This window comes from Python bivittatus, unplaced genomic scaffold (genome assembly GCF_059951505.1).
Source record: "Python bivittatus isolate LINGU-HERP-01145 unplaced genomic scaffold, Pbiv_v1 ctg000020_np1212, whole genome shotgun sequence".
In the NCBI taxonomy this organism is placed as follows: Eukaryota; Metazoa; Chordata; class Lepidosauria; order Squamata; family Pythonidae; genus Python; species Python bivittatus.
The window spans coordinates 86,310,218-86,337,119 of NW_028277030.1; the positions used below are offsets into that span (position 1 = coordinate 86,310,218).

The window sequence follows — 26,902 nt, forward strand, 5'->3', positions numbered from 1 at the left end:
TGTAATCTTTAATAAAATTACTATTAAAAAATCTCTTAATTTCTCGTTCTCCTTCCCTCCTCAACTTGTACATTCAGTTTGTATAATTCTGCTACAAAGCCTGAACTGGTAAACTATTAATCCAGGTGGCAAGGCAAAGCATACATTACAAATTCGTAAGGTTATTGTTGCAGCTATTTCAACCACGTATCTCAATGTATTCCTATTATCTGAATGAAGCATTCATTTTTTATGTATTATATGTATTGAATATGTTTTGTTCAAATCATAATGCAAAACTTTTAGTATATTTTCCATTATAAAGAATTCCAAAGTGTAATGAATGTATCACAAAAAGCAGACCTTGTAACACCTTCTTTGTACATTCATCCAGATTCCAAACTATCACATAATCACGTGAAGCAGAGCAAATAAGGAGAGGATCAACTTTGGTCCCAAATGCCAGTGCAGTAATCGAGTGATGATGACCTATTAAGTGTAATGGCTGAACAAAAAAAAAAAAATGTTTAGATTATTTTAAGACAGATGCAATGCACAAAATCAAAACTTGTGAATTTCTTCTGAAATGTTCTTTTTACAGATACATTTGGATACATTTTGCTTTATTGTTCTACCCTCACTTTAGTTTTCAATGACAGCTCTGGAAAGTGGGGAGCCTTCAGAGCAGATTTGGGGACCATGTGGTGTTCAAGCATATTCCATCCATCATCTAACCACTACTGAATTCAACTCACAATAAAAAAGCAACTACTCTAACATAAACCTTACGTAGTAAATATCAGTCTAGGATCAGCTTTGGCAGGCAAAGTCTCAAAATAAGAAAAGGAAAATAAGAAAAGTAATAATTTTCTTCCACAACAGATTTGTGTGTGTGGGGGGGGGTGTTTGTGAAAAATAAAAATGGGAGGATAAATTTAATAATAAATAAATAAATAAATAAATAAATAAATAAATAAATAAAGGCAGGTTTACAAGTAAAAGATGATGATGGCTGAACCCCAATAAAATTCTGTGAATGTGACAGGGCAGTGCTAGGGTGAAAGCTTCATCTGGAATTGCACTAAGAAATCTGACATTAAGCAAACACAAAACTACGTTCTGTATTTGCCATAATAAACAATTGATATATTATCCCTTTAAATATGAAAAGTGGATTTTAGATCATCACTGTTGTCATATTTGCTGTTCCTGGACATGCTTTTAACCACTTCTATATTCATTTCAAAAGGATTGGCACATAAGTGATGCCTGTGGACTGCGTTCTCTAAAATGCTATTTTCAGCATTAATGCCCACAAGGAAATATGTATCTAACCTGATGGTTAGGATCATCACTCGTATTCCAAATACAAAGTTCATTTCCATTTAAGGGGAAAGCACAGTAATGGAGGCTACAAGCCAGCTGAACATGTGATTCTGGTACTTTTGATCTAAATACTTGTTTTTCAAGAATAATGCTGCTGTTATTATATCCGTCTTCAGTGAAACAGAGGTCCATGGAGTTTTCCATAGTACACCTGAGAGATAACAAATTGGATATAATTATATCACTCATTAACATTATATTTAGAGGTATTGTGTATTTACAAACATCATTCATTATATTGTGTACAGTACTTCATCCTTAGTGAAAGTAGTCAAAGGTCTAGTTTATTTAGTCTCCCAAACTTATAAAAATATAATGGGAATAGTCCTAATTTAAATGGTTTCTTAAGAACGATATAAATATATTATAAAAATATGAACGTATTAATATTACACTAAAAAGGTGTAATTTCATAAGGGTAAATATGAGGGACTACAGATAGAGGTAGGAGTTAGAAAAAACTTCCTCCCCTTGAGTGGGCTATATTTCTGAACTCCAAATTCCAACAGTTCTATCAAATACAACCAATGATGGGGATTGCAGTCAAACACTGGCTGCTTTAAAATAAAGTTGGCTTCTCGAAAAAACAGGTTGTCAGTTGCAATTATTTTTGCAGTTTACGTTGAAACAATCAACACTTAAGAGCCTTCTCTGGAAGCATTCTGAGACATTTGCTTTCTTTTTCCATCTCTTTCCGGGTGTTTGCTGAATAGAGAATTCCTAGTGCTGACACTCAAAAAAGACTGCACAACTACTGTAGCTGTCCCTCCTCAGAGGATTTTTTTTTAAAGAAAGATGGTAAGAGCAGTAAGGAAGTTCATGAAGTTTGGTGAATGACATACAGTAGTTACTCAATAAAAGCTCTGTTTGGATGCCCCCCAATCCTATGCAATCTGTGGCACAGAATTCTGTGACTTCATTAAAATTAGTAAATAGATTTTAGCATAGGATTTTATGGACTACATTCCCTTTTATTATAAAAGTATGAAGCATACTATATCTTATGAAAACCTAGACTATAATAACCTTTAGGTGCCATTTGACCCTTTCAGATGTCATCAGTTGTGATTTGGAAAAAATATATATTACCAGTTTAATTTGTTCCTGTTCAGAAAGAGGATATTGGTATTTCATAAGACAATATAAATGTGCCAGCCCTCTGAGGTAATCTATACTAGAAAACAGCCCATTACATAATGTTACAGGGCTTATTTTAAAACCAAAAAAAAGAGGCTGAAAGCCCCATTTCTGGATGAACCGCAGTTGGTTTCTCTCTGGTAGTGTTGCTGAATGAAAAACAAAACAAAACAAAAACGTTGCAGCAAAGAACTGTGTGCATCTCTTTACACTAGATAAGGAGATGTCTAGCAGGCTCACTGTTGCCTTACGAACTACAGTTCTTACAGCCCTCACAAGATCACATTTTCTTGAAGAACCTTATCAACTATGCTTGTTTAACGTTTACCACCTTATGTGAACCCAGCCAATCTTGTTTATGAAAGGCTTCCAGATCTGGGTTGCAAACTTCTGGTCAACCATTAAACAGTAACAAAGAGCTCGTTTTTTGTACCCCATTGCTGCCGTCTAGCAGTCCTCTGGATTTTTGCGGGTCAGATCTGGTACCTCTAAAATATCATTTTTAGTTTTACAAGCTGCTTGAACCCAAGCAGCTCTGCTTTACCATCGTGGTGAAGCCAGCAATAGTGCAGCCTGTCGCTGGAATCCAGCCTGGCCTTTCTGCGAGAAAGAGGTCCGCGAAGGAAAGAATTCTGGGGAAGAACTGAACCTCGCCCAGACTTTCTGCCGCGAGGATTCCACGGTTAACAATGGGGCGTGGAACGCCCACGACTGTTGGGGCAGGGGTGAGTACAGATCCCTGCAGCAGGACAGCCCCCGTCGCCAAATAAGCAGCACGCGTTTATTTCTTTTCAAACGTGGCGGCAAATCATGAGGATGTCAATCCCGAAGCAGTTTCCTACTCGGGAAACTGTCCTCGTTATTTTCTTTACCGTGCGTGGCTGTTACGAGTCCGGGTCGCCGCCTTCCGTATGCAGGATTAGGAGGTGAACGTAAATCCTTCCCAGCTGAGCGTCCGAATGTGACGGCCACCTGGTTTCCTAGGCAGCAACGATGCCTACGGCAAGGCTTCAGAGCCAATTCCAGACGTTGCTTTCGTTTCGTTCAGGCGGTTCCGAAACGCTGGAAAGAGTTGCGTTGTTCTGTATGGAACGGAGATAAGATTGCTATTCTCCTCCCTTTTCCAACCGGTCTCCTGAAGCTTTAGGGGTAATATGCCAAGCTGAGACCCAATATGTGGACGATTTGTCTGATATCTCATTTCCTGGAGAGAATTGGATCTTTTAAAGTTTGCTTGCAATTCCAGAATTGATAAATTGCCACCTGTTTAGATTATGGACGGTTCAAGAAAAATAACTACCTTCTTAAGGAACAAGTAATCAGAGCAAAATGACATTTACCAAACAAACAGTATTCAAGGGTGTTACTGTACTATATTTACTTTACATAACAAAACATTACAGTAGAGTTAACTACATTTTTATCTGTAAGCAATTGTGAGTGCCATACATAGTTAAGAAAACTCATTTCCAAAAATGATGACATAAACAATTATGCAACTTAGATTGTCACTACTATTTTCTTGTGAAGGGATATTCTCTCCATCAAAATGGTCATTCAGTTCTGACTTAATAGATAATTAGTGCCCAGTTTTGTATAGGCTGCTGTGTAGGGTTCCTGACCTCTGTATACTAAACACTAAGTTACATGTATTGTATGGAATTCCTGACACCTAAGCAGCTGATTTTCTGTACTGTAACAGATTTATACATGCAAAATTTCATATTTATAACACATATAAACACACATACACGCACACACATATACACAAATACATATATATGCATATACACATACACACATATATGGACTTCAGGCTATTTTATGCATCCCACTACTGCAGTTGATTATGATTTTATTGTCCTAACTCATTTCAAAATATATTTTTTTCAAGGTCTTGAACATGTATATTTTGGGGGGGAAATGGTCCAATAAAATATTTTTGTGAAAGCAGCTAAGTCTTGCAGTAATTTAAAGACACAAACACACATATATATTCTGGAATATTTTTTGGTTACATCATATGCAAACCTCAGCTTCTTTTACTTGCGTCCTGATATCAGACTCAGGTATTTAAGTCAGAAAGTTTGCAATGAAACATCACAACACACTTTTTCTTATTTGTCTACTGCCACCCCCAACTTCCTCTGTGGACACCTTTTTGGCTAAGGCAAGGTTTAGTGTGTGTGCCCAGACAGCAATAATAAAGGAAAACCTAACCCAATATCATGTAGGTTTCTGGTCCCTTAGAAAGTAGAGAAGAAATTAATCATAGTTGTTGCTGGTAGAACTCATGCAACCTTACTTACAAATCAGTTCAATTATACATATATTTGTCAGCTGCTTTGAAAACTGTTGCAGCAGATGATTTTTTTTTTAAATACCTCGTAATTGGAGAGTGTTATCGGCTCTCATCTCCTTGTCATGAATAAATCTCATTTTCATGAATTAGTTTCATGCTTTGAGTAAAGTAAGAGAACGAGGGGTACGCATATATTTCAAACTATTTCTAATAATAACATCAACAATAAGGAAAGTACTAGCAAAGTTCCCTGCAGCCAATGGTTGACCACTCTTCGGTCTCGGCGCAGGACCCGTTTTCTGTTGCCATGGTGATAGAACAAGGCAACTTCTCCGGATAGTCCCTCCCAGCCATCGCTCCGCCTCCTTTTTTTCTTCCCAGAGCAAAAGTTGGTGGAGCAGCTCGAGTTGAAGTCTCGCGAAGCTACAGAGGAGTCTCGTGGTGAGAGCTGGGTCCCTGTTCTGTCAAGGGTTGTGGCGGCCTCCTCAATGGTGGCTGGAAAGCGAGCGAAGTGGCTCCGCGCTAGGGTGAGTTTGGGGAACGAGCGGCGGGGAGGAGGACTTCGGGATCTCTTGCGCGAGGCTGACGGGGAAGGGGAGGAGAGGCAGGCAGAGTGGCCCCTCTCTTGGCTGGCAGTCTGCGCGGCGCTGCTGAAGCGCTCGACTCGGGCGGCGTTAGGCGAGAGATTCTTTTCGTGCGCGCGCGGCTCTTCTCCCCGCCCCGGGAGGCTCCTCACGAAACCCTTAAGAAGCGGGCGAGCTGAGGGGAAAGTAGGCGGCACGCGAAGAGACAGAAATCTCCCTTCTGGACCGGGCTTCCAAGTTTCTTTACACCGTCTGGTGGGCCTTCACTGGCTTCCACTCAGAGCGCGAGCGCGCGCCCTCCCCTCTTTCCCTTTGCTAGGATTGTAAATCGCCTCGAGGCGATGTATAAAATTTGGTATAAATAAAGGAGCAAGCAGGCACTAGCTCCGATTCGGCAGGTGAGTGGACTTATAATCCAGGTAACTTCTTACGTCGAGGCTGAACCCGGTTTAACTTAACAGCGGAAGTTACCTGGTGCCCGGTGGTAACTGTGGTTTCATTTTATTTTTCTCTTTTGCCCGCTCCCGAAAAAAGCTCTGCTTAACAAACTATGGCTAAGAGGAATTAATAACTGTTATTTTTTAGATTGTAGTAGTCTGCTTGTGACTGATGAAAACGGTGTGTATTGTCCTCCGTTTTCAGGGCGCTGGGAAAATTGCTGTTCCAGAATACCATAGAGACTGGTCTCTTTTTGCCTTCAGGATCTATAGACAGTTAAAATATATGCAGCAACTTTGGTGTTTATTTCAAAACATGCTGCCTCTGTGTATGTTTAGAAGGATCCAATCTATGATTAGTGTGTTTATAAAATTATAAGTATGAGGGGAAATGTACGGAATAGTCCTAATTTTCATATATATGAGTCTAGGACAATGATGGCAAACCTATGACACATGTGGTCAAAGGTGAGATGCCAGCAATCACCAACACCTGACAACTATTCTCCCTGTTTGAGTTACCAAAGAAATGGAGTTTGCTTTACTTGTAATTCATTTTTGTAATTATTTGACGTTTCTTTATATAATACATAGCACCATACATGATTGGAGTGTATTTTTTTAAAATAAATATGTAAAGAATTTTTTCTCTTTTGCTTGGTGGGGTTGCTGACACACCACCAGTCAAGTTAGGCATTTTCTGAATTTTTGACACGCCGAACCCAAAAGATTCGCCATCACTGGTCTAGGATATCTGTAGCAATACAGAACCACTATGTAATTATTTAATAAAAACAAAACTTCACATTGCACAGAAAAGCAGATGTGTGCTGCTGTTTAAATAATTCCTAATTTAAGGTGGTTATTTGAGGCCATTTTCATGCAAAATAGCCTTTTCCTGTCATGTTTACAAAAGTCACATGTACTACTACTAAAACATTGACAAACACATGGTTTAGATCTGCCGTAACAACTTGGTCCTGACATCCCACTGGTATTAACTTTTTCAAAAGAGTATCTCTGACATGTTTTTCTGGGGGGTGTACCTTTGTATACTTATTCAATAATAAGTTGACAAGAGTGATAAAACATGGTAACTGGAGATTACTGCAGTCACAGAACAAGTTTATTTTATATCCAACACAGGTGTGATGGCCACTGACTACAAGAAGATACTAGCAATACTGTTTACTTTTCAAGGACTTCTGATAACAAGTGCTTTTAATGAGGATGAGGATATACCTGAAGAATGGATTCTCTTGCATGTAGTTCAAGGTCAGATTGGTGCTGGAAATTACAGCTACTTGAGACTAAATCATGAAGGGAAAATAGTGCTTCAGATGCAAAGTTTAAAAGGTGATGCAGACTTGTATGTATCTGATGTAACTCTTCACCCCAGTTTTGATGATTATGAATTACAGTCTGTGACTTGCGGCCAAGATATGGTTTACGTGCCAGCACACTTTCGTCGCCCAGTAGGAATAGGAATTTATGGCCATCCCTCTCATCTGGAAAGTGAATTTGAAATGAAAGTGTACTATGATCAAACAGTTGTAGAATCTCCATTTGGTGGTGGCTCATACAATCCAGAAGAAATGAAAATGAACCAGAAGAAATTTCATTCAACAGAAGATGAATATCAAGATGAAGAATCAGTCTTCTGGACTATATTGATTGGAATACTAAAATTAATACTTGAAATTCTCTTTTAGATTTATAGTTTTGGGTGTGAACAATCTGTACAACTGATTGAATCCTATTCTAAGCTGTGGAGGGGAAAATAAAGCCATAATTATTTTTATATTGTAAACTTTTCCCAGTGCTATATTGTAGCAGGCACAGTATTTGTACAGTTTTCTCTTAACTGATCAGGGTGAATATAAACGGATGCTACAATTCACTGTGATTTTCAATAAAACTTAAAAATTATAGAAATATAAATTCATGCTCAGTATTTCATCACATTTGTTAAATATTTATATAACATTATTTGTGAATATATTAAGATAGAAGTAGAGTATCTTCTTTGGCCAAAATACAAGTATTTATATGAGAAAGATCTTGAGGAACGAATTCTGGAAAAGCCTTCAACTGCTTTTCCAGCTACCACTAGAAACCCATTATCTGAAACAACATGAATACAGAATTACTCATAGGTAAGCATGAACATTTCAAACAGGGACCACAGAACATTTCAAACATGAAATGTTGATGTTAGAACATTCAGCACACCCTCATTTCAGGTCACTTTCCACATTGCAAGCCCATCTGCCTAAAAATAATGTAATTATAGTTACTTAATTTTATCACTGACTAAGAGATTGAAAAGATCTTAAAGAGGTGCCTGTGTACTGGCAGCTTCAGGGAACAATACCTGAGCTTCCTTGTCCCAGAACTCCCCAAAGCTCTGAGAGATGCTTTCCCATGTGATCTGGAAAAGATCTTAAGATCACTGGAAAGGCAGAAGCTGAAATGTTTTGCAAATGAATACAATACATTCTGAGATGCAAAAAAAAAAAAAAGCCTTAAACAAGAAAAAACTATGTTGTACCACCAGCAAAGGGCATAAGGAAAAAAAGCACTGAGCTGAAATTTTGCCACATCTCTACTAATTTCAAGAAGCTGTTTGGGGGCTTTGCACTACATTGTACTAGAAAGGAAAGTAAGTCACTTGTCACACTTGGAACAAAAATGGAGTTTACAGCTTCTGTGTGGAACACTAGTGTGTTTCCAAAAAATGAGTTGCTGTCTTAAAATCTTGGCATGCTTTTCTTACTAGCATACAGAAGAAATGAAAGAGTACTAATAACAGGAAACTAGAAGAATGATAGTTTCGCAATTCAGCTATTTTCTTTTTAAATTTAGAGCCCTTCTTATAATGCTACTTTAAAAATTGTGTTTTTGTTCCAAAGTGTGTGACAGCTATCTAAACAGCTACAGCAGCCAGAGACTTCTTGTAGATGGAAAGAGAGAAGAATTATTCAAGAGTCCACTTGACATAAGTTAAGCTTGGTTCCTGCAGTACACTTTGTATTTAATTTCATAATAGCATCATATTCAAACAGATAAGATGCCAATCGATTATGCAAGAAACTTGTATACTTAATGCCCTCCCCCCCTTTTTGGTGATTTAGAGTGAATTGTTACTCTACTAGTACTCTTCAATTTAATAAATCAGTATTTTCCTTTGAATAGAATGGAGGACAAAAGTAATTACTCTGCAGTTGTTTTCTATAAAAATTGTTATGTAGACTGTAATCTACAAGACAAATTATAAAAGTACAGAATACAGATAGTATGTTCAGCTCAGTCTTTAATGCAACAAAGGATAATGAATAACTTTTCCCACCATGTTAAAATTAAAAATTTTATTTGGTGAAACTGTTCTGAGTGGTGTTTTTCCTTGTACAGAGTGGTAAGTAGAGTAGCACCAAATTTAGTATTGTTTTTGTGCAGTTAATATGCAGTTATCCTTCTTTGCTGCTCTTCCCTCTTCTTCCTCTGCCCCTGGGAATTGGTGGTTGTCTTTCACAACAGTCACAGATCCAGCGACCTACAAAATTAGAGCTGTCAATTAAAAGAAGACCAATTGCCAAGTAGTCTAAAAAGGCTACTGCAGGTGTATGTGGGAAGTGGGGAGACTACTTAATAAAATTACATTTGTAATTCTGTGTTTTTATGCCTCTTCTATTGAAAAAAAGACAGTACGCTAAATTGACTCAATAGTCATATTCCAGCAGTGAATGTACTCAGATTCAGATAATACATTCATATTAATTTCCTTAAATAAACTTAAGAGAAGATGCTGTAGCACTTTGCTAGAAGGCTTTCTCTTGGGAAAATTTAGCCATAAAGTAATAAAATATTTAGCTACATTTAGAATGTCAATAAAATGGATAAAGTTATCATACAAGATCACTGTCCACTTTACATAATGCTCAAATTTTAGATGTACAATTTTTTCAAGAGAAAAAGAAAAGCAAGACTCTTTAATCTTGAATTTTTAGTTCACCCTCTGAACAAGTGTAATTGATATAATTACCTGAAGGGATAGCACCAAGCCCCACACAAAATGTATGATAGCCACGATCACACACATCACAGAACATCATTTCTTCCTCATGGTGAGGTTGCCCACATATAATGCATGTTTTGCACTCCATACATTGCCAAGGATAGGTTTTAATTATTGCAACAAGCTCTGCAGACATATCCAAACAGGAAGGATGTCCTAGATCAAAACCAGTATCATTACTAGAATGGTCATACGAAGGATCTTGGCAAGACTAAAATGATTATTTTATAGATGCTACTTTCGTTCAGTGTATCAAATATGCTATTTAAACTTTAGAAACTGCAAAAAATGTTAGTTTGATTCTGGGGTTTTTTTTGTTTGTTTCAGTTTAAATATATAGACACATTCAAAGCAGATTTGTTACTTACCACTGTTTTCACATTGGGAGCAGTGTATAAGTGCTTCAGACTTCCCTTTCTTGTTGGACTCCTTACCCTTCAGACAAATTCCACATATAGCATTTGGAATGACCTTTGGCTGGAAGGGTAGAAGAGGGCTATAAATTCATTCCAGAAGAATTGATACAGGTTTTTGTTTTCAAAAAATGTGTCTTCTTATTTAAATTTCTATAAATTAACAAACCTTCTGGGTGGTGTAGAACACAGGGTATGATTACAAATTGACAGGTATTGATTACATGAAAAACACAGGGAATAGAGATAAGACTATTTTAAACACATGCAAAGTGAAATTTCTGTACATTCCACAAAACATATCTTTAGCTCAAGTAAGCATGTGTAATCAACTCAAAATTTTCCTAAAAATCACAACAAATAATCAAATCAATGAATTTTTTAAAGGATAATTGAATTTCTAACCTTATGTAATATTAGTGTGTATATGGTATATGAAAATCAGTAACACATAACTCTTAAGATGTAGCTTAAGATGTATTAGCACTAAACTTTTCCATATAGTATTTAAATTATACATTGAAAATTCTGAATATATATTTTTGTCTGATATACAGGCTGATTAAAGCCTATTTATTTCATCTATAAACAAAATATAGTTTTATGTGGATGAAAGCAAACAAGCTGAAATTGGCACTTCTTTGTCAGGATAAAGAACAACATCTACTGATTGCAAGCAGTTTCTAATATCTGCACACAAAACATGTTACACATATACGTTCGTTCTGTAGATTGCATCCATTATGCTCTGCCCTCCTAAACTGAGCCTGTATGTTCAATTTGTATAATAATACAAATTGTTTTATTCTGTTTCTGACAAAATATGAAAATTATCAGGAGTGTCTCATAGTAATAACATCATTATTAGAATTCCAAGTATCTGCTGTAATTGTAAATTTATACCATTAATGTCAACAAGTGCCTTTTCTGCATATGTAAGCAACTACTATCATTTGAAAGGAATCTATCATGTCACTTCAATTCCAAAACCCTCTCCCCGCCACCACCTGCTCCGCATCTTTGGGGAATCCTAAAGTGTAGATTTGAGATCAATGTTGGAGGGAGAACAAAGACACGTTCCTCTGATAAACAGCATTGGATCTACCAGAAGTACTCCAGATACTTAATATAAAATTTTTACATTGATTGTAATGAAAGCATTTTTGTAAATTATAGAAATTTACTTTGAATAAATTGCATGCTAAGCTTAAATACGTAGCTCTCAATTTGTTTGAACTGCTATAAGAATTGCCAAAATATTATCAAATAGATTGGTGAAATTATTTGAAGAACTTTTCTTCTGAATTTAGGTTCATTTTCATATAAAACTTTCATATGTTACAGAAAACAATGCACACTTAATTTGTATAACATTCGAACTGTGTAGCTGGAAGCACACGTATGCTACCTTAATAGTTCTTTTCTCCTCTGAATATCTGAATTTGTAAAAAGCCACAAATATTATTTAACTGGATAATGCTATAAACAAAACTAAAATAATATGTATAAGAATTTATATCTTTTAATAAGATAAATTTTAATCTTATTCCTCAGGTATAGTTTTCCCTGCATTTATGTTCAAGGACAACATCTCCTGTCTTTATGCAATATTGAGGAAGAGGGTACCAATGTTTAAGATTAACAATCAGAACATATAGGAAACAGTGCTGATGAGGAGATTCTAGACCAAAGAGGTAGATGCTTTTTCAGCTGAGTCTGGCCTTAAATAGCCACTTATTGTTGATGCTGTAGCAGTACATTTTCTGCACTGGCAGGAAAGGGCACTAAATGAATCCAATGCAACTTCTAACTCTGATAACAAATTTCTTCTTGTATTACATTGACAGGATGGAAACATGGGTGAATGGTTGCTTACTTTATCAGAATGGCTACAAATTACAGGTAATAATTGTTACAACAGTTTACTCTTGGCAGAAAAAAAATGGTTTATCAAAGTAAGAACAAAAAACATTTATTTCTGAAAGAATGAAAAGTGTGTGCAGGCATCACTGCTATACACATCTCTATCAGGAATATTTTACTTATGCTGAGAGAGCAGAATAGATTTCAATTCTTCTGATTAAAAAAAATAAAAAATATATAGTTCTAGCAAATTACAGTTATTAAATAAGTAAAAATAAATTTGAAGGAGTTAATATGTGTTTACTGTGCATTAGCCTAATTTCAGAAATTATTTATATAACATGCTCGGCCTCCAAAGTTTTGTTTAAACACCCACAAGGCATTTATAAATAGCTCTTTTTTAAAAGATGACAGAGGCATTCAATATTTTTGCTTATTTATTTTTTTAAAAAAATCATAGTCCACCTGTTTTATACATAAATATAATGAAATGATAAAGGAGTCTAACATTCACAAATACCTCTACAAAATAATAAATAACCATGGTGGAAACAGACATATATTTTTTATTTGCTATTCTAGTCCTACTTGCATACTTTTTTATACCCTGCTCCTCCCAATAAAAGGAATAAACCCAGTTCCTGCAGCGTTCACCTTTTGTACTGCTACATTCCATACAGTTCATTGTGTTTTAAGCTACATCAAGACAACAATTAGAAAATACACTTGCTGTTTCTTTTATTGTATGCATACTCTACTGCTACAGTACACAGCAGCAAGCTCCCTCTCAAGCACCCAATGCAAAACTACCTTTCTGTTGCTATACCTGTGCTGAGTTAAGTGCAGTTAATATTTCTATGCAGTCTAAACGCTAAGTACTGCACCAGTAAAGATGCATTTAATAACAATGCGTTTCCCAAATCTCAATTCTATAAATCTAGGAATAAAATAGTCACAACATACTAATTTAAAAGAACATCCAAAACATGGATGTTTCTCCTATAAAAATGAAATACAAGGAGTTTAGTCATAGTTAGAAGTGATTCTAAAAAGAAACAAAAATGACTTTTGGGGATCATTGGAAAACACTGCCTGCCTGATTTACTACTGTTCTGGTCATCTTCAAGTTAACAAGCAAGAGAATAGTAAGATTTTCAGCCCTACTGCTTCCAAAATTCATTTTAGACTAAAACTGCAATCCTGTATGCTGGCCAAATTCATATTCACCTTTCCACTCTAAATGAGGCAAGGGCAATGAGTCTTAATGCCTGGCTTCAGTGACTTCCTGAGTTGTTAAGCCAGTTTCTTGATTTGCATGAAACTGATTCAGTAAACTAAGAAGTCTCCTCCAAAGCTGGAGAAGCAAAGAGAGGACAGAAAGTCTCCTCTGAAGCTAGAGAAGCAACAGAAGCGAACATGTTCCATCTTCACACTTCAATGAAGCTTTGTGTATTGGATATGAAATGATATGTCTGAACCACACAAATGGAATTTGTAGCTTACCCTCAAATACATAAATAAGCATAGTGTATTTCCAGAAATTACATTGCCTGAAAACAAGCCTTTCTTCTTTTCTAAGCAAATTAATGTAAATCAGAGAATTATGGAATGCAAAGAAAGAGTGGGATAAGTTAACAGAATTATACTTCAGTCTTCTGTTGTATATTGAAATGTCCATACATGGATATCTCCCTTACTCTGAGAATACTGCCATGTGCAATTATAATCATCAGTCCTTCATCTTTTAGAACAACAATAGCCATTGAGGAAGGAAAATAGGAATGATTTCCTCATTAAGAAAAGCAGATGGTTTAACAAATTAATAAAAATCAATTTGCCTGCTTGAAAAAGGTAAATATAAGAAACCCATTTGTAATACTTGCAATATATGGTGTATTAACAGTTTGCTTATCTTTCCTAAAAGCTCTTATAGTTAAATTTTAGTTTTAAAATGTAAATAGAGATTCCTAAAATAATCTAATATATGGGGTGAATACTATGCAATAATGTCATTGTAACTATTAATGATTCCTGGGGACATTTAAAGCCCCATTTATAGGCTTATTTAGGCACATGATGTATCAAATACAGTTAATAATGGACAAAGATGTTCATATCATATTAGTTTCATAACATACATTGTATTACATATTTAAAACCAGCTCTTACACAGAGTAAGTTGCTCTGAAGTGAAAAAAATGGCACTATTTTATTTTCTAATCAGTCTGTATTTTCTTCTTGGGACCAAATGCATCTGTTAATTCTCCTATTCTAGCCTCATTAAGATTCATTTTGAGGAGCTTGCCTAGGAATACTTCTCAGTAGATCAACTATATTATATGGATGGGTTTGAACCAGTGACTGGTAATCATTTGGATTCATTTTTAAATCTAAATTTTGAGGAATATAAAAAAAAGACTATCTTTAGCAATCAAAAGCTTACAAATTGGTTTTTGATATAGTGCCATCACAAGAAAGTAGCCAGGCATTGCTGTATGCATGGATTTTTCTCACATAATACCTCAAATTCAAAATATTATAATGCCTTCCTAAGCTTCATCTTTGGATTTCATAAGTTAATTATATAAATTACTAGCATGCACTTGAAGCTGCAATGAAGTAAACATTTTGCAAGGCTGTTATGTAAAAATAGACATGTTCTACAAAAAAATTAAACATCTTTTCTGTATCAGTTAAAAAAATTTTTCTCCTTAAAAGAAATGATTCCTGACATTTAATATTTTTGTACTAGTGTCTGAAATCATGCATTTATGCAGTTAAACTGTACTAGGAATTCTTTTTTTCCAAACAAAGCTGCACAACTCTAACTGGAAAGTGATTGGAGTACTGTACTTTGAATGATTTTAGTAATACATTCAATATATAAGTTATGTAGTTTGAAAATGGTCTACAGTATTTTAAAATCAAGTTACTTGCACTATACAACTTCTCAGGCTTGATACTACATAATCATTTTTTTGGCAACAGAATTATTTCCCTTAACTTTCTTCCTATAAGCTTTCAAACACATATACATATGCCTTATTTTGTGTAAGCAAAATTTACTGGTAAGCAAATTTTATTGGTAAACAAATAGCTTCCAGCTTATTCTTTTTATCCTCAATATGAAATTCCAGTTTAGAATTGTGGTTAATTCTAAACTGAAGTTCACCAGTAATACTGACAATTAAAAGATGTTATATAATAATCACTGTTTAAAATATAACTCTTAAGTCCTGGCAAGCTTAAACCACTTCCTCTAAGTCATTTGGTTGGAAATACAAAACAAAAACTATACCAGAATATCTCACTTGTAACCCACCATATCCCCAAACCCTCTGCCCCCAAACTATTTTTTAAACTGCAAAATGATGCTCTGTTACACAGGTTCTATTCTATAAGTTTAGCACATCCTTCATTCAGATAAATTTATCTATCCTCTCATTTTGGCATTCTTCATAAAATGAGGAGAGAAGTAGAGAAAAGAACCTAGTCCAAGACCAGCTTATGACCCTCACTACACCTAACAGTGAGGGTTTCACTAGACTATGTGGATATTTCTTCCTAAAAACAAACACTGCTCAAGCCAAAGCTCATCCTTCCAACTTCCTATACATACACAAGGGGAACTGTATTAAGATTACCAATACCAAATCATATTATAAACAGTTTACATACTTTTCATCTGGAAAAAGTTAAGAAAATATAAATATATGTACAATATTCTAGCTGCATTTTACAGTGCTAGTCCAGTCCATACTGGTCAGCAAGCTATTTTAAACTAAAGCGCAATTTTATATTTGATTTGTAACTTATTGACCTTCTGAAGCCAGTAGGAGAACAAAGCAATATTCCTCCACCCTGGCAAAATGAGGGAGAAAACTCATCTTAATAATGAATCTCATGCTGCAACTGCTCAGGAACCACTTAGGTACAGAAAATAGAAGCCACTCCACAGCCAGGGTAACGAACAGTAAGGCCCCAGGTAAAATAAAGCAACAGGAAGTAAGGAAGCAAACAGGAATGCACAACAGGAGAGCAGCTAGGCAAGTATAGTAAGCAGACATTCCATATTTTGAAAAACAAAGTTAAATATTTCAGGGAGAGAAGCTGATCAGTAAAGAAGCTGAGTCAGGGGCTTTTTTCTTCTACCTTGTACCCAGGAACCGATTTGGATACAGATCGTTTGGAACCCTCTTTTCTTGGAGTAGAATTTCTCTCTCTTGTTTTTTGTTTTCCCTGCAAAGGTTCTTCCTGGTTTTCTGCTGTGCATTCACCTTCAGACACATTGCCAGATGAGTTGTCCTATAAACAAAAAGAAAAACCATTCTTTTGCTTCTTTACATGGGATGAGCAAAGAGAAAATAACACTTTCTAAACTTAAACATTAGTATATTAACATATTCTTAGTATATTCTGTCAATCCCAATGATTCCACACAGCTTATACAAAGAAATATTCAGAAAACACTATGATAAACTCCTTAAATAGTATAATAATACAACCTAAAATATAATAAAAAATCTAAAGAGATCAGTTTGAAATTATATATTTTGAACCTGCTCCTAAGCAAGAAGCAGCTTGCTTCAACTCCACTAGTTTGTTCTATAAAATAGACCATACCACAGAAAATACAGTACTCACTGTTCATATTAAATGTATCTTTGGCAGGACCTTCAATGTGCATTAATGACTTAACAGCAGGGGGCAAATTGTATGGGATTAGGTGGACCTTAGGCCTAAGCCATGTAAAGCAGGCAGCTATGTGTACTCCAAGACCAGTGCACGTTACACCTCTGTTCTACGAGCTGTACTGGTTGCCAGTTTGTTTCTGGGTTCAATTCGAGGTGCTGATATAACCTATAAAGTCCTACATGGCATGGGGCTGGGTTATTTGAGTGACCACCTCTCCCTGGTTACATCTACCTGTCCCATCAGGTCTGGCAGAAATGGCATGTTACAGGTCTTGTCTATTAAGGAGTGTCATCTGACCCAGGAGGAGAGCCTTTTCTGCTGCAGTGCCCATCCTCTGAAACATCATCCCACTGGAGGTTAGATTGGCCCCAAACCTGCTTGCCTTTTGAAAGGCTCCAAAGAAATGGTTGTGTCAATGTGCCTGGGGATTCGGTTATGTTTCAGAGCCTGCCAGATGGCTATACTGATTGATCCATGACTTTCACCTGCCTTTTTATGCTTCTTGGTTTTAATTGGGTTTTAATTAGGTTTTAAAGGGGGCTATTGTGTTTCTTATTGATTTCTGTATTTTGTTTACTGGTTGTGTTATCTGGTTGTTTTTAAACATGAGTCACCCAGAGTCACAAATGTGAGATGGGCAGCTATACTAAACAAACGAACAAAGTTAAAATGTGGTACCTCCAAGTTGTAAGATATGTAAAGCTACAATATGGTACCTCAAAGGGCTGCCTCATAACATGCATATTGCCTATTACTGCACACTCCCAAAGGGATTTGGGCCAGGAGGTTAAACCAGCCCCGTTGTCTGGTTGTCCTTAGCGAATGGAAGGGAAATTATAGCATGGTTTTTGAATACTGATTTTTATGAACTGTGTTACTGTTTTTTCGTTTTAATTTCTATACATCACCCAGAGTCACCTTCCTAAGATGGGCAGCTACATAAATTGTTTGTATGTATGTATGTATGTATGTATGAATAAATAAAGTTAGTCTTGGGGTATCTGTCCTGCATCCTATATCAGCTGAACCTTACAAATGGTCCCACATCAACATCAGAACCAGGAAGGCTCCCAGTCTGCAAATGTGATCCTTTGGTGGAATGTAACTCCATCAAAAACAGGCCTGTCTCTTGAATTCTGAAGACCAGCACTGAGAATCTGCAATAATGCCATCTTATTTAGATTTACCTTCAGCTTGTTCTCCCACATCCAGTCCTTTCCAACTAAGAAACACTTGAGATATCCAACCTTGCATTCACAGGAAAAGATAAGTATTGCCTGTTTTTTCAGTTCAGTGCTTTATTGAATCCAGGCATGTAGATAACAATAATATACAGGCATTCCTCATTTTATTGAGCTTTACTTAACTGAGCTTCACAGATATTGCTTTTTTTTTTTTTTTTACAAACTGAAGGTTTGTGGCCACCCTGCATCAAGTAAGTCTCTCACATGATGATTCACATTTTTTAGCAATAAAGTATTTTTAATTAAGGAATGTATGTTGTTTTTTTAGACATAATGCTATTGCACACCTAATAGACTACATTATAGTGTAAACATAACTTTTAAATGCACTAGGAAACCAAAAAAATTTCTGTGACTCTCTTTATTGCAATATTTGCTTTATTCTGGTGGTCTGGAACTGAACCCACAGTATCTCTGAGGTATGCCTGTAATCAAAACCAGCAATATAGCTGCCTGAAATAAAAATACACACATGCACGCACAAAGCCACACATATAAATACAGGACACACATATTTTGGCTTACCGAATTGCCTTTGATTTTCCGCTTTTCATCAGCTCGCTCTTCTGCATCATCTGAATCTCCATCACTGTCCAGCGCAGGCAGCTCTGGATCTAAGGGGGGCTCATAAAGAGCCGTATTTAGCGGCAAATATCGAAGTTCATCTGGAGAGTATCTAAAGTTAAGTAAACAGTTTTAATCTTGTATTTCATATTGAAATATATGTGGTGATACAGAAAAATACAAACAGAGTTTAGTATTTAACCAGTCATATACAAAAATTTAACCATAAAGTAGCAAGAACTGCATAAAGAATGTGAATATGTATATATGGGTGTATGTTTAAATATCTATTCAGAGTAAATAAATTAAATCTTATTTAAGAATCAAATGTTACACCTGAACTAGCACACTTTTCCAATCTGTTTAAACATAAAGGCTTAAAGATTTGAGACTGTCAAAGGAATATTCAAGAGAGGAAACTGGGAATTGTTCTCACATAATGAATTCAATATAATCTTTATAAAATGAAATACAAATGGAGTTCAGTCAAGTTCCAATTAGCACTATCAAATGGATTTATTTTTTCCTTTCATTTGTGTGCAAGAAACTTCTACACAGAAACAATCTGTGGATAAAATCCAAAAACTTGCCATGCAGGTTTTCACAGAATATTACAAACTACTCTTCTAAAATATTCTTCTAAAATCATCAGCTTAATCACAACAAATTCCTGGTACCTTTTATAGTACTCCTGAAACTGGCCTGGTATGAGAGCCACTGGATAAGGACTAACTCTTGTCCTTTCTGTAGGTAAGATTTTATATTTTCCTTGAGGCACCTGGATAATCTGTATTGTTAACACAAAAATAAGAAGCTCATTGCCCATACTTCTGAATTTGTTTTTCAATATAATCATGAAATATTTCAATTCTTATCACATTCATGGATTTGCTACACATACTTCCTTTAACAATACATCATGTAACTTGGCATATGTTACAATGATCCTATTATACCTCAAAGACTAGATCACAGAACTGATTTAAAACTGTATGTATTGTGGAGCATCTGAAACAGATGTCTGCATTTATTTTCTGGATCAAATAATATGGCAAAAGCACATGGTGTGATATATGAACAATATGTCGTTAATACCTGTGGTGTAAAATCCTATCCTGTATCTAAAATTTCTGGTTGACAATTCTGGAAAGAAAATTTTGTCTATCAAGCTATAAAGAAAAATAATCAGGGGAATCAAAATTATACTTTTGTGACATTTTGTTTGGCCGGAGGGTGAAAGATGAAAGGAAAGAGATCATCACATGCCCTCCTTCATGTAAACAATTGAGGACCATATATTTACAGAATGTGGTTGTATTTTCTATGTTTAAATGTAAATATTTTTATCTTATCACAGCTGCTTACAAAATAAAATACTAAAAATACATCCATAGTTAAAATGCATTAGCATCTGAATCACAACTGTGGAAGTTCTACTAATTTCATTTCATTTGAAAGCAAAAGACAAACAATTGGATTGGGAATGGAAGTATACAGAAATAAGGAAACCTACCAATCAGGCTCAAAGTGTCAGGACAATAATGTGTGAATTCACAATGATTCCATTCGGAGAACAATATTTTACTATTATAGATGAATGTAAAAACCAGACTAGTTCAGAGTTTTGAGTTCATTTGATTTGAAAAAGTTGTGTTTGATTTCCTAACCTAAAACCTTATAAGTTAACTCTGAACTGTAACTGTAAAGCAGAACAAAGCAAAACAAGATGCTTGCTTTGCAATTAGAAGCAAGGTCACACGGTTTACCGTAGCAGCTCTGATGGAATGGTTCACTCAAACCTTTATCAAAGCAAAGCAGTCCTTAAAAGATTTCTGCAGCCCTGCATTATACGGCTTGCAGAAAACTCATTTTTCATTCTTGCACAAATATCAAATCCAATGTTATTTTGCTTCCACAATATATTGTACCTGGTCACAAATAATCACGACTTTACTAGTTGTTGTTAGTTTTAGTTGTACCTCTAGTGTTTGTGCAAATGCTTGCAATTCACCACTTCTTACATTTTTTTTTCTTCTCATGTTACATTAGAGACAACACTAGATCTCTCAGGAAATTTCCCCCAAATAGGACACCTTTACTACAGACAAGAATATGTTTATAGTAATTTGAACAAGAAAATGAAGGCATCCTACATGTGTTTGTAAATCAAAATAGGCCCGTCTTTCTTCCATTCGTTCACGGTTTAAGTTGCTGTTGAACTCTGCAGCTTTCTTGGCAGCTTTCTTAATATATTCCGGAACTTTACTTGCTTCGACTTTTTGGGTATTCTGCTGTTGCAGTTGCTGAAACAATTTTTTTCCATTAGTTCACAAAAGCTGCAGAAATTTTATATCCCAAGACACATAATATCATGCTCTGTATTTTTAAAATAATTCATCATAAACAGTACTTACAGAATACTCCTTATAGTGGTCAGTTATTCGTTGACGTTCTTTCTCCTGAAGTATAACAGAGTACTCTGCATGTTTGGCAGGGTATTCTTTAATCATCAGATCAATTACTTCATCACTGCGCAAGGCAGTTAGACCTAAATTATATCAAAAAATGATAAGCGGTTTTGTAAAAAATAAATAAAAAACAGGAAGGTGAAATTAAGGTCTTTGCTTTTGTGTTTATCCTTTTTAAAGGATTGTGGCAATCTAAAGTCATCAGATCAGTATAAGATACAATATGATTGGCGACTGCATGTTAATCCAAGAAATTGAATTAAATATGCATTATAAGAATTAAGTTCTTAGAATCAAGATGTATATACAGTGGTACCTCGGGTTATGAACGCCTCTGCTAACGAACTTTTCGGGATACGACCAGCTCCGGCTGCAAAAATTTATCTCGATGTGCAAACTCCACCTCGGGATACGAACCGGATCCGCAGCCATTTTCCGCCGTGCCACGTGGTCCACGGCCATTTTCCGCCGTGCCACATGGTCCACGGCCATTTTTCCGCCCCTGACACGTGGTCCATGGCCATTTTTCCGCCCGTGCCACGTGGTCCGCGGCCGTTTTTCCGCCCCTGACACATCGTCCGCGGACACTGGAACGGATTAACGGTAATTACATTGAACCTTATGGGAAAATTTGCTTCGGGGTGCGACCAATTCGGGGTGTGACCAGAGTCACGGAACGAATTAAATTCATAACCCAAGGTACCACTGTATTCTGTCTACCTGGATGTAGCTCACTTCAGAAAGGGGCAATGTAAAGCAGAGAAGCAATGGGGGAAAGAGGTTTCTATAATGATTCTATTTCAATTCCTCCCAAGCCACTTTTTATCAACTCTTGTGAAGTTCTAAATACCTTAGCAAACACGTTATATTCTAGGAATTAGAGCTCAGGAAACAAATTGCATTTTCTCTAAATCATGGGTATTAGAACAAACTAAATTTAAGAATCTTTTAAAGGACACTTTTCAGATTTTCACAACAATTTTAACAAAGAGAAAATAAATATTCTAACCTCCAAATATATACAAATGATTGCATATTTCATAAAACAGATGTGCCTTTCTTCAGCCCTTACCTAAAGTACACTGTGTTTCCGTAATGACATTTAGTTCTCTGAGGTAAAGTTTCTCTTTGTGAGAGAGATCTCGTCTTTCTAAATCTCCAAGAAAACAATGGGAAAAGTAGTAAGAAAGAATAAAGAATTTTTGCAATTTCTTCACAATATGAAATATAATTATATTAGTTATGTTTCCATCAAAAACTTGAATTAAAAGGCTAATGCTGCTTCTGTGGAAAAGAGTAATGTCTCATTTGAATTGAGTTTGGCTCCTAGTGAATTCATGGATAAATCTATCTATCTACGTAGTCTTCTCGGCAGCAGTGCAAAAGTGGTTTGACGTGCCTTCTTCCAAGGTTTTTTTTCCCCCAACTTCCCAGTCTAGCTTACAATCCTTGCTTTTCCTCCTGGTTTCCTATCAAAGTCCTAACCAGGTCCAACTCTGTTTAGCTTTTCAAGATCAGCTAAGATTGGAAAACCATACCAAAAGAACTAGTGCAGGAAATAGCATATGTATTGCAACTGCCAATTCTGAAAAACATGTTTGTGTGGAATGAAAACAATGCTGTTTATCCTAGCCCTCTTTCCCACAAACTAAAGAACACAGGCTAATCCATGTATACAAAAATAAAAATCAACTGCAAGAAAGCCCCAAATTCAAATCAGGGGTGATTTCAAAGAATTAAAGAAGCAACAGCAGAAGTTTGAGTGGCTTAACACTGATTGCATTTTCTCCAAAACATACGAAGTAATGACTCGCACAACATCCTTATCACAAAACACACAGCTTCCAAATATATGCTAAGCTCTCACATCTGAACACAGAGCAGATGTGAAACTCTGCACTATTTCAACTGTGTCTGTTTCACTGATGATGGCTTGTTTTAACCAGATGGGGCAGATTTGGAGTAGGTCCCCTTCCCCCTGCAGCCATTTATTGAATTCAAATCTATGAAGTGTGGAAAGGCAAAAGGGTTCTAAAGGTCATGGGAGTAAAAGTCAATGGGTGCACCTAAGATGCACACCTGCAAGCATTTCCAAACAAAAGCAACCAACCACTAGGCATTTTATCACATATAAGCTTGGAGGCACTTTTAAAATTTGTGAACATTTCGAAATCAATTTGCAACATTTCATGTAAGCATTTGTAACATGAGTACCTGGATATTTTCGCTTAAAGGAGGTCACCCCCAAGTATTCACTAACTTGTTCTTGAAGCATATAATATTCTCCAGTTTCATCAGGCGGCCATTTGTATTCTATCAGGTTTTCAGCTGGAAAATAACTAAAACTAAACATAGAAAAATCAAATATTAAATTATGAGGGTTTAACACCACAGTCTAACACAGCATCCCACATTCAATGCCATGTGCTCCGTAGTAACACTTTTGTACATGTATATTCTTAATCACTTCTGGGCTCACTCAGATGGAAAAATAACATTTCCTAATTAAATTTATGCATTTTATTATGGACAAGTTTTGTGTATGTGTTCAAGCTGTCTTTCCTAAGAACACAGATTATTTAATCATTCTGAGGTGTGCTTTCTGTTCCCCATTTTGAAGTATCAAAAAGTATAAATGTCCTCTTTTCAAATTCTTCTGCTGGCTATCTTTATTATATATTGGTATTACATTCCAGAGTTCTAATTCATGAGGTTTCTGTAATACCATCAGAACCCTAGTAAATAAGACAGTGAGGACTATGCATTTAATTTTTTTGTTGAAATGAGATTCATAGTATATCAAACTAGAGAAACTTTAAAAAAGAGTGGCAATACCTAAGATCTTGACTTGAAGTCTCACAACTTCGCGAGCTGTCTCCTGAGCCCATGCGGCGTCTTTTAGATGGTTGGCTGCCATCATTTGAATTTTCTTCTATATCATCCTGAGATGATACCATAAGGTCAAATGTTGAACAACAAAATGTCAAGACCTAGAACACACTTATCATAGGTCAAGAGTATGAAGTATCTGGATTTGAAATCCTTAAAGAAACCGTGAAAATCTAAATCTCGCTCTGGGATTTTCACTGTGGTTATCTAATTTATTCAGAAATAACTCAAGGAGTTACATGGGGCAGGGATATCTTTAGGGAAACCAACAAAGCTACTCTAGAATCTCTGATAATACTAGACAAAATGTTGGGGATGGGTGCAGTTCTTGGCTCACACATAGATAAGAATCACAATTTAAAAAATAACTCTGAAGGCAATCCTAAATAAATTTAAACTTGAAAAAAATCTGTCTGAAATCAATGTGACTTACTTCTGAATAAACATGTTTAATGCTTGAATGCAGATGACCAGGTAGGGGATGCCAGCATTATTTTCTATTTATATCCATCAACATGGGACCTTAATATTCTGTAGGAGAAATGGCTGCTAACTACAATAGCTTTCCCAGCATTACACTAAGGGAATGGGAGGGAAGGAGGTTTGGCCAGCCATCAAAACCTCCATCCCCATAATCAAGCTGAATATACTGCAGGTCCTCTTTCTTCTTAGATGAGTGGGCCTGCTGCATTCTCAGAGGAAAAACAGTGCAAAGTCTCTTTTCATCGACCTCAAAGATCTACATACTTGCGATTCATGCGTCAAAGAAAAAAAAAATCAAGCTTTCCAAGAGCCTAAAGAGGTACCGAGGAGTTCTGAAAAAAAAAAAAAAAAAACCTCTTCTTCAACCCAGGTGCCTCTCTTTCTATGGCGAGTGTTCTTCTATATTCTTAATTTCCTTTAACTTAACTTCCTTTAACTTCGGATGTGCTCAAATTATTCGGCTTCTGCTCGGTCCTTCAAAGGGGAGTAAGTGGGCAGGATCCAAGGAGCCTCGCCCCCCCCAGCCATAGTATATAAACCCCGGTGGCAAAACGGTTTGACCTCCAGGTGCCTTTAGAGAGCGGTACTAAGGGCGGGAGATGATCATAAGAACAAAAGCATACACGAAAGGGCCATCCCTGCCGGGAGAAGCGTGAAGGAAAGTAAACGAGGCTGCTTCTCCCGGGAGAGCTACCCCGGGCGATGCCCAGTCCCAGGCGGCGAAGACAGAGGCGGAGCCCCTTCCCAGGCGGCTCCTCCTCTCCGCGGAAGGTGGGCGAAAAATTAAAATCGCCGGCACACGCGGGTCTCGCCGCCCTCCACGGAGAAACGGCCGCCCGGCGCCCCTCAAGCCCCGCGAGAGGAGGAAAATGGCGTTCGCCGCCCAGGGCATCTTCCTCGCGGCCGGCGCTAGGCACCCGCGGAAGGGAAGGGAACGGGAGAACCGAGAGAGGCTCCGCGGCCGGAAAGAGCGACTTCCCTCGCTCTACCTGCGCGCCGCCTCACCTTTAAAGACTGGGCTCCGGGCGTGGCCGGGTCGCTGTCGCACACCCGCGGAGACAGGACCGCCGCCATCACCGGCCACGGATGGGCTGGGCTAGAGATCACCTCGGCCCCGCCTCCCCCAACCCCCGCTTCAGGCTCGGCGCCACCTGCAGGCCCGGAGATGGCAGCGCAGGCGCCGAATCGCTTCTTCGCTGGTGTCGGGGGACTCGCGATCCTTTTTTCCACGGGCGGCGTCTGGCCTGGGCGGCAGCGCCTGCTCCTTCAGAGGACGGGCGTGAAAAGCGTGATTTAGAGCCTGCGCTGCAAATGCATGCCTGTACTCAGTCATATCGCGGTTTCATTACGAATGACAGCCGTTTTCTTAGAGGTGTCCGTTATCTGGGGGTTTGCTCAGTGAAGTCAGCAAATACTGTATGTCGAGTCAATATTCAAAAAGACATTTGTGGAGTCCTTGGGGTTCTCTGAGCTTGGTTGTTTTCTTGCAGACATTTTATTACCCGGCTAGGTAACATCTTCAGTACATCTAATTGAAGAAGCCTGATACAGTTCAACCGTGCGCTACATATATTCTGTTCTATTGGCAACAGACATTTATTCCTTCTAGGTAACCTGTGGCCTCCCAGATGTTTGCTGAACAACCAGCAGTTGGCGCGTACAGTATACAGTATGTACGTGGAGGTAAGACGTTGAACTGGAACTGTGAGGCTCGTTCATGCCCACGTTTGGCCATGGAAGCTAACAGAGCTAGACGCTTTTGCAGTTACGAGATCTCGGTTGCAAATCTTTTGAAGCCTTAATCGCTCAGCCCAACCTACCTTACAGAATGGTTGGGAGGAAACCCAGAGCAGTGATCCTGGAAGAAAGGCAAGATACCAGTCTAACAAATCAATGTAAAGCGTTGCATAAAACAGGGCTACCACATCCAAATGACTGCAAGATGATAGCAGATACAGAAACGTTTTTCTGCCATCTAGTGGTTGCCTAGATTTTTAAAGTCCAAATAAGAGATATAAAACCCTAAACTGGAGCCAGCTGCTTATAGGATCTCCTACTCCCATATGGCCTGCCCCACTTTCTTAGATCACTGATGGGGCATTTGTTATGGACAGTTTGGACATCAGCCAATTTGGCTTTCTCCGGCAGGGCTCTTACAGATTAAATTGCCACAGGAACAGAAGTGGGCCCCTTCTCACTGGTAATTCAAAATGAGAGGATGGGATCAAAATATTTATTTGCACGGACTTTCCAGTTGTATTGTTTTGCTTTTATGTTTTATATCAATTGGGATGCAATATTTTTAATGACTTGTTTTACTGTACCCTATAAGCCTCCCAATTTCCAAATACATAAAACACCTTTGAGTATCCTTCCCATTGGA

General features: G+C 37.1%; 3 protein-coding genes across 4 annotated transcripts in view; 1 reads left to right on the plus strand and 2 right to left on the minus strand.

The window, feature by feature from the left end:
- The window catches only part of WDR27 (WD repeat domain 27), a 79,828-nt gene extending 78,319 nt beyond the window's left edge, over positions 1 to 1,509 (minus strand). The window contains exons 1-2 of the mRNA XM_088143220.1: positions 1,315 to 1,509; positions 343 to 484 (exon numbers count right to left, since the gene is read on the minus strand). Coding sequence (XP_087999346.1) covers positions 343 to 484; positions 1,315 to 1,509 — 337 coding nt within the window. The remainder of the gene's footprint in view (positions 1 to 342; positions 485 to 1,314) is intronic.
- A 3,683-nt stretch (positions 1,510 to 5,192) lies between these two features.
- Positions 5,193 to 9,072, plus strand: CUNH6orf120 (chromosome unknown C6orf120 homolog). The gene is made up of 2 exons (XM_007437205.4): positions 5,193 to 5,331; positions 6,972 to 9,072. The coding sequence occupies exon 2, from the start codon at positions 6,977 to 6,979 to the stop codon at positions 7,535 to 7,537; it is 561 nt and encodes a 186-aa protein (XP_007437267.1). The 5' UTR covers positions 5,193 to 5,331; positions 6,972 to 6,976; the 3' UTR covers positions 7,538 to 9,072.
- A 106-nt stretch (positions 9,073 to 9,178) lies between these two features.
- PHF10 (PHD finger protein 10) lies at positions 9,179 to 25,656 on the minus strand. 2 transcript variants are annotated; one of them, XM_025172532.2, is made up of 12 exons: positions 25,525 to 25,656; positions 23,983 to 24,089; positions 23,362 to 23,492; positions 22,220 to 22,297; positions 21,094 to 21,227; positions 20,833 to 20,982; positions 19,357 to 19,466; positions 18,641 to 18,791; positions 16,329 to 16,481; positions 10,269 to 10,377; positions 9,868 to 10,056; positions 9,179 to 9,378 (listed from the first exon to the last, which is right to left on the minus strand). In XM_025172532.2, the coding sequence occupies exons 1-12, from the start codon at positions 25,591 to 25,593 to the stop codon at positions 9,293 to 9,295; spliced, it is 1,467 nt and encodes a 488-aa protein (XP_025028300.2). In that variant the 5' UTR covers positions 25,594 to 25,656; the 3' UTR covers positions 9,179 to 9,292. The 2 variants fall into 2 exon arrangements, with proteins under 2 accessions (XP_025028300.2, XP_025028299.2); XM_025172531.2 differs by having other exon boundaries at positions 22,220 to 22,303.
- Between the last annotated feature and the right edge of the window lie 1,246 nt (positions 25,657 to 26,902).

Bases quoted from the DNA above. Each gene is read 5' to 3' on its own strand.
- CUNH6orf120 (XM_007437205.4), top strand. From the start codon at position 6,977: ATGGCCACTGACTACAAGAAGATACTAGCAATACTGTTTACTTTTCAA.
- PHF10 (XM_025172531.2), bottom strand. From the start codon at position 25,593: ATGGCGGCGGTCCTGTCTCCGCGGGTGTGCGACAGCGACCCGGCCACG. The intron at 10,057-10,268 runs GTAAGTAACAAA...GTTTTGATCTAG, and splicing joins CTCCCAATGTGAAAACAGTG to GACATCCTTCCTGTTTGGAT. The intron at 9,379-9,867 runs GTAATTATATCA...CTAATTTTGTAG, and splicing joins GCTTGGTGCTATCCCTTCAG to GTCGCTGGATCTGTGACTGT.